A 20,884-nucleotide genomic window follows, 5' to 3' on the forward strand; every position below is an offset into this window, starting at 1 on the left:
TGCTCTTACCTTCTTCAACCAGTCCATGTCAATTATTACATCAAAACTCCCTAACTCGACTGGTATTAAATCAATCTTAAACGTTTCATCACCCAGTTTAATTTCTCTATCCCGACATATATTATCTGCTGAAATTAATTTACCATTTGCTAATTCGAGTAAAAATTTATTATCCAAAGGCGTCAATGGGCAACTTAATTTAGCAGAAAATTCTCTACTCATATAGCTTCTATCCGCACCCGAATCAAATAAAACATAAGCAGATTTATCGTCAACAAGAAACGTACCCGTAACAAGCTCCGGGTCTTCCTGTCCTTCTGCCGCATTAATATTGAAAACTCTTCCACGGCCCTGCCCATTAGTATTCCCCTGATTAGGGCAATTTCTAATAAAGTGGCCTGATTTTCCACATTTATAACAAACAGCGTTGGTATTACTTGCTCTGACACTATTCGTTTCGGCATTAATTTTTTCGACATTATTTGTTCCTTTAGTTCTGTTAAACTTTGGTCCGTAGACCTCACACTTTGTCGCGCTATGACCATTTCTTTTACACCTGTTGCAAAATGTCGTGCAAAACCCCTGATGATTTTCTTCACACCTATGACATGGCTGTTTTTGGTTTTTATTGCCGTTGTTGTTATTGAGGTTGTTGTTGGGATTGTTATTGTTGTTGAAACGGTTGTTGTAGTTGTTGTTGTTGTTGTTGGGATGTTTGTTGTAGTTATTGTTGCGATTGTTGTTGCGGTTGTTGGGATAGTTTTGCGATTGTGGTTGTAATTGTTGTTGTTACATGAAACGTAGGGTAAACGGAAACTTAATTGAGTCATGAGACTTAATAGGTAAATGAAAACTTAATTGGGCTAATTAATAGGTTCGTGAATCCGAGGCCAACCTTGCACTTGTTCAATGCCATCATATGCATAATTACTACAAAATACAGTATTGTGAGTTTCATTTGCTCCATTTTTAAATGCTTTTGTAATATATATTTTTGGGACTGAGAATACATGCGCTGCTTTTATAAATGTTTTACGAAATAGACAAAAGTAATTGAAACTACATTCTATGGTTGGGTTATCGAATCGAATATGCCCCTTTTTAGCTTGGTAGCCTAAGAATTGGTGTTTATTATAATTGCCACCAATTGACGCGAATCCTAAAGATAGATCTATGGGCACTAACAAGCCCCGGTCAAAGAATTTGAATTGTTTTAGTACTTCGATTTATCATGTCCGATGAGAGTCCCGGAATGATGGGGATATTAAATATGCATCCTGTTAAGGTCGGTTACCAGGTGTTCAATCCATACGAATGATTTTTATGCAGATGCATGATGTTTATGAGAAATGAAATGAAAATCTTTTGGTCTATTAAATTAATGGAAATAATTGTTTATGATAAACTAATGAACTCACCAACCTTTTGGTTGACACTTGAAAGCATGTTTATTATCAGGTTTGAAAGAAATCTTCCGATGTGCATTTACTCATTTTAAAGATATTACTTGGAGTCATTCATGGCATATTTCAAAAGACGTTGCATTCAAGTCGTTGAGTTTAATAAAGATTATTATTAAATATATGACAGAATAGGTCATTTATAGTTTGGATATTATGAAATGGTATGCATGCCTGTCAACTTTCGATGAAATGAAAGTTTGTCTTTTAAAAACGAATTCAATGTTTGTAAAATGTATCATATAGAGGTCAAATACCTCGCAATGTAACCATATGTTATTGTATTCGTCCTTATGGATTAGGACGGGTCGTCTCAATACACTATCTCCTTACCTCTTCATCGTTGCGGCCGAAGGACTTAATCACTTGACTAAACGGGCGGATTCTAGAAACAAATTCTAGGGATGGTCTATTAGGCGCAACAACGCTCCTCTCATCTCCAATATGCGGACTATACTTTATTCTTCGGAGAATGGAATAAGAGAAATGCCAGAAATCTAATGAAATTCTAAAATGTTTCGAGGAAACTTCGGGGCTTAAATTTAATTATTCTAAAAGTTGTTTATTTGGGATAGGTGTATCTTCAAGTAAAACAGGGAGCTTAGCATCTTCGCTTGGTTGTTCATCGAGTTCGCTTCCTTTCACTTACTTAGGTATTCCAATCGGAGCTAACATGAAACAGTTGAAAGAATGTCACCAATGTTCGAGAAATTTCATAACGCCTAGCGGATTCGAAGGAAAAATTGATTTCTTTTTGTGGTAGGCTCACGCTCATAAAATCGGTATTAAATAGTCTCCTTTTTATTTTATTTTTCTCTTTACAAAGCTCCCTCTTGCGTTATAAATGAACTTGAGGGTCTTAGACGTATATTCTTTTAAGGCTGTGCAAATGACTCACTTAAAATGTCGTAGATTAAGTGGGATTTGAATTTGCTTCCTTATGACAAGGGTGGATTAATTATTGGTTCATTAATAAATAAAAACTGCTTACTACTATGTAAATGGTGGTGGTCGTTTTAAACTGAAAATAATTCGCTTTGGACTCGGGTATTAAAAGCATTTATGATAAAGAAGGTGGGATGGGTGAATATTATAATTTGAATAATAACAAATATGGTTGTTCAACATAGGCGAATATGTTAACAACTAGTCTGAGAGTTATATATCTTGAACACCCCTTTCGAAAGTTCGTTTAAAAGATGTATCGATGATGGTAAATCGACTTCTTTTTGGAATGATTTTTTGTTAGATAACACTAAACTTAATGTCCAATTTAAACGTCTTTTTAGATTAGATGTTGATAAAGATGCACTTATCCACCGCAAAATAAGATAGTCAAATAACTCTATTACTTTTCCTTGGTGCTAGTCCCGAGCTATCTCTGGTAGATTGCTAGGGGATCTCACCAATTTATCTAACATTTAATCAAGTTTTGTATTGAGTAGCAGTGGCTAGGACAAGTGGACATGGACACTTGATGTGAACAGATCTTTCTCGATATTCAAAACTAGTCGAAACTTATTAATCAGACAGTGGCTCTTGCTGATGTTAGCATGTCTGCTACTTTAATTAGCAAAATGGTTCCATCAAAAATTGGTGTGTCCGTGTGGCGTGCCAGGAGGAAGAGGTTGTCGGTACGTGCTAAACTTAACAATGCAGTCTGGATTTGGGATCAATACGCTGTCCGATATGTGATAATGATCTAGAATGCGTGGATCAGGCTATCATTAATTGCAAATCTGCTTTTGATATTTGGTCGTGCATTTTTAATTGGTAAAAAATAAACATCCTCTCGAATTTTTGTCTCGGTGAAGATTTTCTAGGCAAGGGATACAACTTTTCGTCGCCACACGGTAAAGAATTGTGACAAACGGTAGAATGGATAACTGGTTATGAAATTTGGAAAAATAGAAACGCTTTCGTCTTCAGTAAAAACCACCAACCTAATGTTATGATTGTTAAGGAAATCCAACTTAATAGCTTCAAATGAATATCTAACCTTTCGAAAAAAACATGTCTTGAATGGAATTGTTGGCTCGTAAATCCGTTATCCTTCTATGTGTGCTTAACAACCTTAACCGGAATTAGATAATCACCTGGAAAATTCCGAGTGGTGCGAATAATAATCAAGTTTATTTCCTTTTTACGGTAGTGAATGAACTATAATTGTGAGGATTCGAGGTCTGTTTATTTTGTTTATAGATGCTCTCTCTCTCTCTCTTGTGCAGGTCCAAGGCATTGGGGCTAAATGGGTGGGGTTTTTTTTTCTATAAAGGGGGGAATGGGTGGGTTTGGGGCTTCTTTATCGTTGGTTTGTCAACATTGTGGCTCATGCTTGCCTAGTTGACATAAAATATAGTTGTTTGTACCTATTTTCGGCTAGCGGCTACATGCACATGTACAAATCTTAGAGTCGTCAGCGGGTGGATTATTGATTGACTGTTTAGCGTTCGTGCAGACACAGATCATGGTGGGGACAACGTGGGGTGGCTTAAGTCAATCTTGTGGAGCCAATTTGTACTTTGGTCCGTCTAGCGTTATACTGCTAAGTTCTTGATTTTCAGACAATGAAAATACTATGTATGAGAGAAAGTGTGCTCTCCGCTACCAGTCCAAGTGTTTCAAAAGTGATGACCAATGTGTCATATATATAGGCATAGGAGATCCAGGATGTTCATAGTCAGGTGTCACGTTATCATTGATTGTCTTATGCAAAAATACGTAACCGAATTTGGATTTTTAATTTGACGTGGCATATATGCTGTTTACGTGCTTTGTATTTAGATTTATAGAGCTTAAGCATTAGAAGTGACCTGCAGGAGCGGCATGTTTTGCTATTTGTTTGATATATCTCAACGGGAGGCGTTGAACGTCTTAACATAAAAAAATGCATTTAACCCTTCTTTTCATGACTTGTGACTGTCTTTTTTTATCTTGTGAACGCATTATTAAAATTAACCGACATAAATAACTTAAAAGCTAAACATTATATTATTCTTATTGACAAGGTAATATATGTATTTTCAAAGATAGTTTTATTTTAAGTACCATTTTATTTAGTCTAAAAATACACAATTTCTTATGTAAATTGCCTTGGTGGTATTGCTTTTTGTTAAAGCATCTTCTTAAATATTGATACTACATTAAGTCATTTATTTTTTTTAAGATATAAATCAAATTTACTATGATATATAAACGCGTGGGTAATTTAGTCCCCTGTGTGATTCCAAACTGATATCCAAAAAAAATACAAGCAACGCAACACAAAATGTTTAAAACGTAACACAAAGACAGTAGAACTACAAAACAACAGTAAAAAATAGGAACCAACATCGATCCGCGCCCACCACACACACCCAAACCGCAACTCGAACTTCAAATATCCTTCACGAAAATGACCGAACTCTTCTAACTCGGCGTCTTGAACAATTTTTTTTTTTTTTTTTTTTTCTTTTTTTGGACTTCGGAGGTTTGGAATATATAAGAATAGAAGGCTTGCTTTAGTTAGTGTGTTATTGACCGTATTTGTTTAGTTTTAGCTTTTATTTTTTTCTTGTTTCATGTTTAGTTTGCGGCCATGTTGGTATTTTCAGGCTTCGCTTAGCTCGGTTGTAGATAGCGGTCGCTCGAAGTTTTCTTTTCGGTTATGTTTTCTAGTCTCGAACATTAGCCGTTAAGCTAATTGTAATCTTGTTTGACCTCTTTCATTATTCTATAAAATTGCTTAGTTATAAAGCTTTCGTTATTTTTTTTATAAAGAAATTATGAATAAAAATAATCTGAGACCTAAATGCCATATGTACAAAATACTCGTAATGCAAGACTAAATGGCAAGTTTGATTGATAACTTATATCCTTGATTTTCAGTCTTTTCTTCTTGTGAAAGCGAGGTTATATTAATATGGTATTAAACTTGATAAAATAAGTTGTTAATGAGCTTGTGGCCCGTCATCGAAAGCAAGGACGGAGTTAATATGTATCAGAAGGAGTCGGTAGAACCCGCTCAACCAAAACTTTTTATATTTTTAACGTTACATTAGCGTAAACAATATCAAAGTACATCAACGCCACACTGAGACTGAGACGGGAAAATGAAAACAATATCAACCCAGCAACGCCTACATGAATACAGACATCCAACCAACAACAAAAACGGAAAATTAACTATCTTTCCCTTTAGTTTACACGTTGCTATATAACGTTCCATACATAAAAATGAACCTCAAGGGTTTCAGTTAAAAATCTTGAAACCATTAAATGCTTGTTCCTGCAAGGTCAGCTTGTGCCACTGCAGCGTTGATGGCATCAATGACTTCCATTTTTCCACTAACGGCAGCTTCATCCATGGGAGTCCGTTCATGTCTAAGTAACACAAAAGCAATAATATTAACTTTCGAATGTATAAACACATGGAAAACGACAAAGATAATAACAAACTAAAAAGTAACATACCGATTTAAATTTGATACGTTGGCTCCAGCGAGAATCAATATCTTAAGAACCTAAAAGGGGCCAAGTGTGACAAAAGTTATCACTCAGTTTCAGCTAATTGCAAACTACATTATATAACAAGAAAAACCTTGTGTTGTAGCTCATGTGGTAGTGACATAAGAGAGGTCAGGAGTTCGACTCTCGTAGGGTGCAACATTGCACACAAGGTTGTCACTTTACCCTTGAATTCCACCCAAGGGTGCCTTCCGCACATCACGTTGCGGGGTTTTACCGCCCATGTCCTCGGATTGGGCCGGGATTCCTCCTGGGCGGTAGTTGGGATCGGGTTATGCAACTGCGGGAGATGAACGCGTGGGTGGTTAAGTCCCATGAATGATCCCGTATTGCTGTTTAAAAAAAGTATATAACAAGAAATAAACAAATGACATTACTTCTATGTGACCATTGACGCAGGCCCAATGAAGAGGTGTGTTGTTCTCCACATTTAAAGCATTGACATCCTGCATTGAGAAAAGAACGGTTCATGGGTTTTGCTCTAATATATATCACGAATCGCAAGGTCAAAATTGGATACAGAAAATTCATGTACATATAGAAAAGTATGTTATATGAATTGCAAAATTATGAACAATTGTAAGCATTCGAATACAACAAAATTGATTTTTAATCTCTAGTAAGCTATACAGCTTTACATAAATCAGTTCTCCATCTCCAGTGAATATTAGACGACTATTAAACCATTCCAAGCAATTGACGTGTTATCAACGAAATAAAGCCCGAATAGACCCAGTTTACATAAATCGATTTTCCAATCTTATTAAACAACTCACAAGACATAAATCATCCCCATGTAAACGAATATGGATGACTTTTCCAGACATTTTGGAAAACATGGTAGGATTTGAAAAGGTTTGCTTAGTTACCATCATATTCAATAGATTTTATGTGCTAGCAACTATTTCATAAATATACTCTGTTTCTTTTATGTAAAGAATTTAAAACTGGATAAGGTTGTTACTTTACTACAGAGGTGATCCTAGCTTGATAACTATACGGTATTTTTTTTCTTGAACCTAAAAGTCATTTTGAGAGTATATTTACTTCATCATTAATTAATATGTAACCAAATTTCTAAGTGAACAATGAACTTCATGAACATAAGTGAACAATAAATAAAACAGATACATGTAATAGGTAGAATTATTGCCATGCCAACTATGGGTAACATGCTCAATAAAGTATAGTCATATTCATTATTAATTATTAATTAATTATAAATGACCATGAATTATCTCACAGGATGATTCACTTACCGCTTTATTACTGATAAGATAGTTGACTATATCAACGTGTCCATTTGCTGATGCCATATGAAGTGCTACAGTTAATTTAAAACCACAAAAACATAGTCAAAAGAGTAATAAGTAAACAACACATGCTGTCAAATGAACATGTAAATGAATTGCATCTAGTATTCAACGTCTGCAAGAAACATAAAAATACTTTCATTTATTTAATAACAGGTTATCTATTTGGTAATTATAGGTCTTTAAGATTAAGGGATTAAGATAATAACTGAGATGATTTATAATTTTACCTGTTCTGCCTTGTGCATCCTTGGAGTTAAGTGATACCCCAATAGCAGCTAAGTTTTTCAGATCATCGATATCATTATATCTAGCCGCCTACTTATAACATACATAAACACATCAGGTTGGCAATATTCGTGTTCAATTAGCATTCGACATAGCGAAATTAAAAAACTTAATTAATGTCATTTAAGCAAATACAACTTAAATCAACAATGAAACTAAAACAACCATAAGCTCTCTATGTATTTCACCAGATTTACAACAGCAAATTAACTTGGTGTTTACTGATCTACACACATTGCATATTTTTAACACCCTAGCTAATGACTTGTTATATGTACTAACAATAATAATACTCCTAAATCAATTCGTTTGATCACACTAAAATCACCAACAAAAATATTATTAACTACAACCAGAACAAGTTTGGAGAATTCGGAACTCGGGGAGAAGTCGGTTGGAAGATTTTGAGTAGTTCTCGGCAACAAGGGGGAGACTCGGATGTTGACTTCCGTTGAATTTTTAATATAATATATATTTTTAATATATAAGTATTATTAATATCGAACTTTTGTGTAATATTTAAAATAAAAATAACACTTGATGTATAAATATTTGATTTGTAAAAATAATGTTTAAAGCTAATATAAAATAAAATGAAATATTATTATTATAAATTATTTTATGTAAAAAAGTAGAAGGTTTTCCCTGTTCAGGCTTCAGGCTACCCAAGAGGGTGAGTAATCTGACCCCATACTTTGATGTACGCAGTCCAACTGGATTACTCCAGCCTGTTTCCAACCCTTCCCTGGTCACCAGAAAACACCAGAAAATACTCATCAAAGTGATAGCAATCCTCTGCTTTTGTTGAAAGCATCATATGTAACATTTATTTCACTGAAGACCATCTCCCAAACGACCTAGCGGTATTATGTATTCGAAAGGCAAGTGACACCATACCTTTTTGTCACCATACTTTTATGATCATCCCGAATTCATACGAATCGAGGAGACCTGAAATTAACCCGGGGAAGAAGTCTGAGGGGATAGTACCATAAGAATAAGCCCAAGTGTAGAACTAACTCCCATAAACTAGCCCAAAAACTAGCTTGAATAAGGAGGGACACCTAGACTTATAAGTCATCAAAGTTCTTATTCTTTCCTTCCTATTTGCGTGAACTCCCATAGTTAGTTTTAGGTCTCCTCGATTCGTATGATTTCAGGATGATCGTAACACATACTTGGTGGATTTATCAAAAACCTAGCACATGTTAATAGGATACTAGTAACTAATATAAGCATGTTTATTGCAACGAATATATCAGATGAAATAATCATCCATCAGTTAAGTATAATATAACCCAAATATTAGAGGATAAAAAAACGTTTGGGAAAGTGAATTGGGAATGAAAGTACTTAGTAGTACCTCAAGCAAGGAGTCGACGTATTCAGAGTCGAGGTTCTGTTGTGGTGTGTTTGCGTCCGCCCCCATTTCTTCACTCACACCGTCTTTCTGTTTGTATTTTAGATTACTTTCTAGTCTAGTCTAGTTTTAGGGTTAAAAGAGATAATATTCTTTTATTTTATTTATTTTTAATTATATTAAATTAAAATTTGAGATTGACCAAAATCCCATCGATTAAATTAAATTTACATCTTAATTGAATGTTTGATGGGAATGATCACCCGATTCAGCGGATATCTATTCGATCCATCTATTTCGTGATGAATATGGATGAAACTAAATGGATATGAATACGGATATAGATAAACTTAAATGGATATGGATTTGAATACGGATGAAAAGTTTCATCCATGGATATATCCATTACCACCCGAAATACATATAGAAATACATAAATATAAATATGCTTACACATTCACTAATACAAATGCATTTACCGTTAGATTTACATTTTGCTTTCAACATTATAATAAAATAAATATAAATATGATATATTATAATAAAACACGTATATCTAACAAAATAAACGAACAAATTACATATTTAATTTTTCATAATCTATGTTTAATAGTAAAATTCAACAAATGTGTTCTATCTTCGACAAATATTACACATTCTTTTGCATATATTTTGATTATGTCATGTTATATATATTTTTGATATAAAATATTTTTGTTTTCATCGCATATTAGAAAATATTATAACATCTTTTGAATATCTAATAGATATTCATTAACCCGCTTCATCCGGTGGATATGGATATGGATGGATGAACAACAATTAAATGGATATGGATATGGATATGAATATGGATATGGATATGGATGAACAAAAACTAAATGAATATGAATTTGGATACGACATCACTCGATCCATATCCGATTCATTGCCGTCCCTAGCTTCAGCGTTACATAATGGGACTTATTATTCAACACATTTGTTTCTGACATTTAAATAACATATGGTGCTGAATGGTTCATTATTCATTCACATTGAACCATTAAGAGTTAACCATTAAGCACTATAATTTTATTTAATATCCTTTTTAAATTATACCAGAAATATTTAATAAACAGCTATAATATCTTTTCGAAATGTAAAAGATTAATAATATAATTTTAAATCACATTGTTCATTCAAAATTACTATCAAACAAGTTATTGTTATTCAAAATCAATTTCATGTAGAACCTTTAAATCATTCAAATTATGAACCATTCAGTAATTAATAGTTAAGTTTTATCAAAGGTATTCTTAGACTCTTAATAGATGCACCTAAATTACTCAAAATACCATTAAATAATGCATTACACAAATTTTATTAGAATTGGTTTAAAGATATTTTTAGAAAATAACATGAAAAAATAAAGAATATATCAAACACAAAAGTGAAAAGTCCACCTGTGTATTCATTTATTATACATTTTTTTGAAAGACAAAATGATGAATAATGTGGTTTTCAATTATTTCAAATCAATAGAAAACTTTTCACTTTTAACAAATTAATCACAAAACTTTTCACTGATTATAAACCAGTCAAATAACTTTTCACTTTTATACTTTTCACTTATTACAAACAACCACATCACTTTTCACTTTTATTATTATTTTTCATTTTTATACTTTTCGGTTATTATAAATCAATCACATAACTTTTTACTTTTATTATTATTTTTTACTTTGACAAATTAACCACAAAATTTTTCGCAATTTTTACAAATCAACCACAAAAATTTTCAATTATTACAAATCAATGGCATAACTTTTTTTTATTATTATTATTATTATTATTATTATTATTATTATTATTATTATTATTATTATTATTATTATTATTATAATATGCACTCATTACAATTCAATCACATAACTTTTCACTTATTACAAATTAACAATATATATCTTTTTTAAAGCAAGGTAATATATATAGAAATAATCGAGTTTTGTACAATGCCAAGTTGGAAACCAACAGGATGGATATCCAACAACAAAAGCACACCCACAATCACGAAACAGATTGTTGTTTGTGAGTTATTAAACAGACAAAAACTATGTAGGTGACTACACGAAATATACACGAGTTAACGTATGATAAGTTATCAAACAAACAAAAACTATGTAGGTGACTACACAAAATATACACAAGTTAACATACGCTAAGATATACAATCGGTTTGCTTACCCAAGTGAGCCAGTCGATCTTCGTCCCTCTTAATCATTGAGATATCCATTTGAAAGACTTGGTTTGAATTTCATTAAGAGCCACCGGGGTGTTCCACGAGGATCCGCTAAAAACCACGTTCTTCTGATTTCTCTAAATGAAGTATGCACAAACCCATTCAACCGCTTGCCACACTTTTTTTCCAAGACATGTCATCGAAACTGGATCTAAGAATCTCACTAACACTAAGGCTTGAGAAACTACCAAACCCCCACCATTTAAAAAGAAGATTCCAATTCTCCATTGAATGCTTGCAAAATATTAACGTATGGTTAACCGATTCCAAATCATCATCGCATAAGGGACATCTAACAGTATGTAAGTCTATACCTCTTTTCTGGAGTTCTATTCTAACCGGAAGACATTTCTTTGTTTCCCGCCAAACAAAAACCTCAAGTTTCTTTGGGATTAAATTGTAGCGAAGAGTCTCTTGAGAAGTTGTACCATTCTCCATAACTTGTTCATCGATTAAAGAAGTAAGATGTTTTATCCTGAAGCGACCATTCCTAGCCATCGACCATGACCAAATATCAGGCTTGTTGGCATCGAATTTGTAGCCTGCAACCATCTGCAATAGCGTGCTCAGCTCAGATTCTGTACGTCCAGAAGGGACAGGGGACCACTCAAATTTTGTTGTTAAAACATTACCTGCAACATCCACACGATCACTGTAACACCCCACTTTTCAGAAACGTGTTGCCTTGGGCGGTAATTAAGTTCCTAGTGAAGTAGTGGAGCTTGCGAAATGATTAACGTTGACTGCGTGCGAATTCAAGGAGTGAAAAAGAAAGAAATCTGAAGAAGGATAAAAACCAGAAGTCACTGTCACGACCCCCTGACTCGTGGGCGCGAGATTCAGTCAGGGAAACAGATGTTTTGAGCTGCATGCTTGTGGGCGCGATCTTTGACCTCGCGGTCGTGAGGTGAGTCAGACAGGGGTATTTTTAACTTTTTCTTTTTTTGTTAAATGAGGGTGTTTTGGTCTTTTCACTTGGGTGTCGGTTTGGAGCCATCAAAATTGATCTAGATCTCAGTTTGGATCTCATTTTCACCCACACAAACACTCTCACTTATCTTGGTAAGAGAAACCTTCATTTTAGAGAGAGAGGGAGCTTGATTTAAGAGAGAAGAAATTGGAATCTCTTCAAGGGGCAAGAGTTAAGGTTGTTCATCTCGTTCCTAGCTACATTTTGGTAGTAGTGGTACATTCTAACTCCGAATTTCATTTGTTGATTTGATATTCAAATTAAAGTTTGAGCTTAAATTGATGAGAAACCCATTAATGCTCATGAAATGAGTTGTGGTAGCTAGTAATTGGGTTTAAGACCCATTGTTGGTTGGTTTTGGGCTGGAAGATTAATTGATCATGTTTAGGTCTAAATGTTAGTGATAATCACTTGAAAGTGTGTAAACTAGTGATTGTGTTATTGTTGAACTTGTAAGAGTAAGGTTGGAAACTTGATTATGAAATGGGTCAAAATTAGGGTTTGTGAATTGATTTGGGGAAGACAAGTGTTTAACACTTGTGATTTGGAGTAATTGGCGTTATAGGACTATTTTCACTAGTGTTAAGTGATTATTGGTTAATTTAGGCACGGGTTGTGCTTGGAATTGCAATTGGGTCAAAATTGCACTAAGTGTCAATGTGGGTTGGTTTGTAATCCACCCTAATTGTGTTATTTGTTATGTGATAAATGGAATAGGTACATTCCATTGATGGATTGCGGATTTGGTTTGCATTCATCAAGGCGACAAGGTGAGTGTAAATATATTATATGCGTATGTATGCATAGAATGGGTGCGGGCTGGTAGAGTGATCCTTGTGCGTTTGGTTTCACTTTACGTGTGTGTGGGATGATGAACCCCGTGAGTTTCAGGTCCACTTGGCACGTTTGTGCGTTTTGGGTTACCACCCTTAGGGTAGTGGATCTCGTGTGTTTTCGGATTCACATTGGCGTGAGTAAGCCAATCCCGTTCGTTGATGTTGTTGAGGTGATCTGGGTAGTGAATCTCATGTAGTTCGGATTCACAACGTCGCATATGGTTTCGGACATTCCCATTGTTGTTATTATGGATTAGGGTAGTGAATCTCTTGTAGTTCGGATTCACTATGGCGCGTGTAGTTCGGCCAACCCTATTGTCGTATGGATTGGGGTAGTGAATCTCGTGTAGTTCAGATTCACTAGGGTGCGTGTGGTTCGGCCAACCCCAATTGTAGATGAGATGAAGGTAGTGAATCTCGTGTAGTTCAGATTCACTAGGGCGCGTGTAGTTCGGCAACCTTCGTGTGTTTAAGTTAAAGGGTTAACCATGGGATATTTATTTATTGCGTATATATATATATATATATATATATATATATATATATATATATATATATATATATATATATATATATATATATATATATATATTGTTGTGTTGTAGCTAATCATGTGGATTTGACATGGTGGTACGTAGCGTATAGCTTGCTTGGTTATACGTTGGCATGATATGTGTTTATTACTTGTGTTGGTGATACGTATTCATTTTATGCATATGTATGGATATAGTATGTTTACATTCACTAAGCTTTATAGTTTACCCTCTCGTTGTTTATATTTTTATAGATTCGCAAGGAAGAGGTGGCAAGGGTAAGCACGGGGACTAGTGGATTATTGGGGGTTGCTTTAGAATACTTTGCTTTTGGATTCGACTTAGGAATGGGTAGTACTATGACAACCCGGAAATTTCCGACCAAATTTAAACTTTAATCTTTATATGTTTCCGACACGATAAGCAAAGTCTGTAATGTTGAATCTCAAAATTTTAAACTATGTTCATACATTCATTTAACCTTGACCAAATTCCGACGATTCACGAACCATTATTTAATTGGATATGAATATGTATATGTACGTATATGTATATATTATAACTTGAGAATATTAACAAAGTATTAAACGTATAATACTTTACATGAATGTATTGGTTTCAATATGTTTATCGATGGAATTAGAAGATAAGATCAAATGATTGATTTATCAGATACATTGTATGATTATGAGTCTCTGTTGAGAGGTCCACTTTGATTTAGGAAACCTTTTTTTTAAGGTATTCGGAATAAATGGTAAAGTATTTTACAAGTAAGAACAAATGTGTCAATTGACGAAGGTTAGACAAAAGTTAGTGGAGAACTAGATTCCATAATATTCGACTGATCTATTTTCAAACGTATGAAAACGATTTCAAAAAAACTGAGTTATTGTAATCTGTTATTTATAAAGGTAAATTGATTATATAGAATTAGAAGAATTTAAGTAAAGTTTTTATATTATATATATATATATATATATATATATATATATATATATATATATATATATATATATATATATATATATATATATATATATATATATATATATGTATATATATATATATATATATATATATATATATATATATAGTGTTTAAAAAACGTGAACGTAATATGACATAGTATTTTCTATCATTTAAACAATTGTAAATGAGTCTTGAAATATAATTACTTTTGAAAAACTAAATATTGATTCAAAATATTATATTTTGGTAAACAACGAGACATTAATTTATAGAAGCAAATGACCACAACACTCAAAATATTAAGTTACACTTTGAGTGAGTTAGTTTTTCATTAATCAAAGTCTAATTATTAATAAAGGTACACGTCGCGAAACGTAAAGTACAAGTTTTCTAAGCGTACGAAAGGACGTTTGAAAAACCGGAACCGGTACGTAAGTCAAGCGTCAATGTACAATTCATCGGTGCAAAAATTACAAATCAACTATGCACGAGAATATAATATAATATTTAATTAATTCTAAAGATTAAATATATTATATATTAAATAATATATATATATTATAAATCATAAGTGTCGGCAGATTAAACAATACAATTGTGGCCACTTCCATTTAGCCATGCGATCGCATGGCTCTACCATTTAAACCCCATGCTATCGCATGGGGGGTAGGTGAGGGAGAGGTTCTTTAAATTGCTCGTTTTCAGGTCGACTGAATCCATTCATCTTCTCTCAATCTCTCTGATTTATATTTATATTAATATTATTATTAATATTATTATTATTATTATTATTATTATTATTATTATTAATCTTATGGTTAGGAGTATTATTATTAGTATTATTATACATAAAATACTACGATGAGGTCATAAGCGAATTATCTCAAAATGGGTTTTATGAGCGGGATTGAGCTAAGAAAATTATGAGTTATAGCTATGGAGGTTATGGGTAATGTTCGGGGGTATAGTTCGTGAGGTCAAATTAGTGTTTATCATCTCCATTGCGTCTACATACTTTCCTGCAATATTGAATCACAATATAGATACGTGAGCACTCATAACTTAACTTTTATATATTAATAGTGTATCCCTGATTATTGCTCGAGTATATATGATTATGCATGCTTGTATGTTTAGTTTTGTCGTTAAATAGTTTATGATAAACCATGAATTTGATACATATGCGATTGAGATAAGGTATATGATATGTATGTCGTTGGAAAGCTGGCGAAAAATTAAGAACTTTTCATTTAGAACTCGTGTGATTTCGATGAACAGATTAAAAGATATGGCCAACTGAATGTTAGTATTAATATTAAAAATGATTATTATTATTATTACTATCATCGTTATTATCGTCGTTATTATTATCTAATAATTATTATTATTATTATCATTATCGTTACCGTTATCAATATTATTATTATTCTTATTATTATTATTATTATTATTATTATTATTATTATTATTATTATTATTATTTATTATTATCATTAAAATAATTATTAGTATTATCATTAGTATTATTATAATTAGTACCATTATCATAAAAACCGATATTAGTATCAACTAATTATTATGATTAATATTTTTATCATTATTATGAATGCGATATAAAAGAGAACTAAAAGGTATTAAACAAATAGATTAGAAAATAATGAGTATGCGTATCATGATGAAATTAAAATATTGTAAGATACTGATTTAAGAGAAAAATATCGTTTTCATTATTTTATTGTTATTATTAAAAGTATTATTAATATTAAAACAATCATTTTTACTAAAACTGTCATTTTTAATAGAAATATCATTGTTATTATAAAATATCATTATTATTATCATTTTAGTATTACTATTATTAAAAATTATCATTTTCAATAGAATTATTATTTTTATAAAATATTATTATTATTACAGTTAATATTAAAAAGTATCGTTATTATTAAAATTATCATGATTAGAATTATCATTTTATTATAATTAATATTATCATTAGTAAATAAATATTATTATTATTATTAGTAGAATAATAATAATTATTATTATTACAAAATAATACAACTTTATTTATTTTTATTATCAATATTGTCTTATCAAATAAATAAGTGATACAAAGATATTTTTACCACACGTAATATAATAACACATGCCAGTATATTTTTATGATATTAAGTGAATTTTATAAATTTTATTACTTAAAATATAAAAGTATATTCTATCATATATAAATTTTAAATATAAAATTTTATTTATTAATAAAGGACTTGTATTATTTACTCTAATAAATTATGATAAATATATTTAAATATATAAAATGACTTTTATTATTTACGCTAATAAAATCTGATAAATATATTTACATATATAAAATGACTACATTTAAGTTGTATAATAAACATAAATAGATTTTAAAAGTCTTTTTGACTCGAACTGACTTTTGTTGACTTTTGCATGATAATCTCGAGCATTAGGATTGTGATACACTATGATTTGACCTAAATTGTTAGACAGATATTGACCATTATATAAATATATATACTTAATATAGGTTCGTGAATCCAAGGTCAATCCTACACTTGTTCAATGACGTCATATGTATTTTTACTACGAAATACAGTATTGTGAGTTTCATTACTCCCCTTTTAAATGCTTTTGCAATATATATTTTTGGGACTGAGAATACATGTGCAACTTTTATAAATGTTTGACGAAATAGACACAAGTATTCAAAAATGACATTCTATGGTTGGATTATCGAAATCGAATATGCCTCTTTTTAGCTTGGTAGCCTAAGAATTAGGGAAATGGCCCTAATTGACGTGAATCCTAAAGATAGATCTATGAACCTTGACATGTCCCATTCGGGTTACGAATGCTTTAGTACTTTGATTATCATGTTCGATGAGAGTCCCGGAATGATGGGGATATTCTATATGCATCCTGTTAGTTCTGTTATCAAGCGTTCACCATATGAATGATTTTTATCTCTATGCCGTGCAAAATGCCTGATATGAGATTATGTTTATGAGAAATGAAAATGAAAATCTTGTGGTCTATTAAATTATGGAAATGATTAATTACGATAAACTAATGAACTCACGAACCTTTTGGTTGGCACTTTTAAGCATGTTTATTCTCAGGTATGAAAGAAATTATCCGCTGTGCATTTGCTCATTTTAGAGATATTACTTGGAGTCATTCATGACATATTTCAAAAGACGTTGCATTTGATTCGTTGAGTTCATCAAGATTATTACTAAGTCAATTATAGTTTGATATATTATGAAATGGTGTGCATGCCGTCAACTTTCAATGTAATGAAAGTTGGACTTTTAAAAAAGAATGTAATGTTTGAAAAATGTATCATATAGAGGTCAAGTACCTCGCGATGTAACCAAATGCAATGTATTCGTCCAGATGGATTAGGACGGTTCATTTTAGTTGGTATCAGAGCGGTGGTCTTAGTGAACCAGGTCTTGCATTAGTGTGTCTAACTAATAGTTGTTAGGATGCATTAGTGAGTCTAGACTTCGACCGTGTCTGCATGTCAAAAAGTTTTGCTTAACATTCTTGTCAGAAATTACCTACTTATCATTCTTAAGTCTAGAAACATTTTAGTGCAATTATTGCATAAATAGTGTATAGACAAAATTCATATCTTAGTATATCTATTACTATAAACTCTGCCTGACAGCTTCCGAAAGTTCCTCCGTAATTTATGGAATCTTTTGGACTATATATAGGTATTCTATGTAATCAGAATATCATCTAAAAATCACTTCATATCGAAAATCCTTTAGCTAATCGTGTAAGATGGATCCTGTACCAAATTCAAATTCATATAATTCCGAAGACGATTCTGAAGACTCTGAAGGTAGTGTGACCTAAGTGCCCCAACTGGTTGACTACGCTTCTTTCTGGAGAAGATGGAGATGGGTTCGAGACATACTCACTCACTGGAGAAATGAAGAGGGATAACGCTACCGCGAACCAAATTTACCTCCCGACATCGAAGAACTTGACGCGCTCACCGGTTGTGACGACCCCGAAATTTTTGACCAAATTTACACTTGATCTTTATATGTTTTCGACACGATAAGCAAAGTCTGTTAAACTGAATTTCAAAAAATTTGAACTGTGTTCATGTATACATTTGATCTTTGACTAATTCCGACGATTCACGAACAATTGATTATAAATAAATATGTGTGTGTATATATATATATATATATATATATATATATATATATATATATATATATAAGTACATATAATTAATTTGAAATTATAAAATATAAACGAAACATTAAAATTAAATATGTGAATTAAGTTATAAGATAATTAAGTTATAAATGAAATGAATATATACACAGTTATATGATTTCTATAATCATTATTATTAATACAACTATTATTATTTGACATTATTATTATTAATGGTATTAGTATTCTATTAAAATTAATAATGGTATTAGCATTATATTAATATCATTATCAATGTTATTATTAATATTACTATGAATATTATCATTAAGAATTAATATTATCAGTATTATTATTATTTATTTGTTATTCTTATTAATAAATTATTATTAATATTATTAGTATTACTATTTTTTTTATATAAGATTATTGATATTTTTATCATTATTATAAATTGTATTACTATTATTTATATATTTATTATTAGTACAAATATTATTATTAATACATGTATATATTTAATAATACAAAATATAAACCAGATACATATACTTATACATACCCCAAGTACGGATATATATATATATATATATATACATATACATAATACAGACGTATAAATACACACATATATATAATTACAAAAACAATTAAATACGAAAATATATTAGAAAGCAATATCTGATCTGCCTAATTTGTCGGTCCAATTGGATTTCTCAATCACGATCCCAAATCAAGAAAATCGTGTATCATATATCTGGATTATGCTTTTGAGAAAGAGTTAAACAAATAATTACAAAATCAGTTTTCCTTCACTATCTACTTTTAATATTTTGTTTCCTGATTTGAAATTGATGTCGAGGCACATTGTTCCATTTAATTCATTCTGGAATTGGTTATCGAAACATCCAAATTTTTATCAATCACGAACACTTTCCACATCCCTTCCTCTCTCTATGTCTCTCTCTTCTATCTCTCTTGAACTCACCATAAATGTCACCATCCACGCCTTTTCCTTTACGCCTGCAAAAATCCCAAACATCACCACTTCACCTTTGAACAACATTATTTATCGTTTCTACTGCTACACGATCTTGTTTCTACTTCTGTTGTAGCCGTAATTCAAGTACCATAATACCACAAAACAGCCACCCACCACTTTTAATTAGCAAACAACTACTACACGTTTCTGTTTATCCTAAAGCAACTCTAACGGACCAATAAAAGAAAATCCATGACCTATTATACATGTATGCAAGTGGATTATGGGTCCTAGTGATCCTTGCTTTCATTATCATATATAGGTATAGCCAAACAGATAATCACACTTTTCAATTCAAAAAGAAAAAGATGCCGACACCTTTTTTTTTTTTTTAGCTGCCATGGTTCCTTGTTTTGATTGGACAGAAATATTCCTTTTTTCATCTTGCTCTATATTTTATTGTTCTTGGTTGAGTGGAAGCCTTGTTGTCGACTTAAAAAGAAAGGGATACAGCATGACAATTTTTTTTTTATTATATGTATCTATTATAATTGGGGATGATGACAGGTAGGGTACGTATAAACAAATCTACAGTGAAGAGCTGGACAAACATTTGGTTTAATCGAATAAACTGCAGAAATATAAGCGACCCAATTTGATTTAGGGACTGTAAACTTGTTTCAATGGTGGGTCGATAATGGACTGGTTTGTTGGTTGGGCCATGATCTTTGAAGTAGTATTTTGGGCTGCCATATTGGGCCGAGACCCTAGCCTGCTAGCTGTGACCCAGTTCTGGTTTCCGGATGAACTGTAACGAGTGAATGAGCTAAGATGATGATATTAATTAAATTTTTTTTTCAATTAAGAGATATAAGAATGATGATGAGGTTAGGGTATGTTAATGATGATTATAATTCACGATTGATGAGGACGACGATGTTATGATTCGATATGATTATGAAACGTTAAAATAATGATGATGAGTGAAAATGGTGATGAAATGATACTGTATGATGATGCCATGGATTATTGATGTGGTGATGATAAACAAAATAATGATTATGATGGAGTGATGGTAAACGAGAAGATGATGTCGGGTACATGAAGAATCGATGATGTACATGAAAATGATTCGGTAATGAATGATGGTGGACGTTGTCAAATGATGAAGATAATTTGATTATGA

The 20,884-nt window shown here is 31.8% G+C and overlaps 1 protein-coding gene across 1 annotated transcript; it reads right to left on the reverse strand.

Moving 5' to 3' along the window:
- Positions 1-5,435: 5,435 nt before the first annotated feature.
- On the reverse strand, positions 5,436-9,038 carry LOC139897444 (uncharacterized). The gene is made up of 6 exons (XM_071880142.1): positions 8,931-9,038; positions 7,510-7,597; positions 7,226-7,290; positions 6,344-6,412; positions 5,913-5,962; positions 5,436-5,822 (listed from the first exon to the last, which is right to left on the reverse strand). The coding sequence occupies exons 1-6, from the start codon at positions 8,994-8,996 to the stop codon at positions 5,714-5,716; spliced, it is 447 nt and encodes a 148-aa protein (XP_071736243.1). The 5' UTR covers positions 8,997-9,038; the 3' UTR covers positions 5,436-5,713.
- Between the last annotated feature and the right edge of the window lie 11,846 nt (positions 9,039-20,884).

This window comes from Rutidosis leptorrhynchoides, chromosome 3 (assembly GCF_046630445.1).
Source record: "Rutidosis leptorrhynchoides isolate AG116_Rl617_1_P2 chromosome 3, CSIRO_AGI_Rlap_v1, whole genome shotgun sequence".
Taxonomy (NCBI): Eukaryota; Viridiplantae; Streptophyta; class Magnoliopsida; order Asterales; family Asteraceae; genus Rutidosis; species Rutidosis leptorrhynchoides.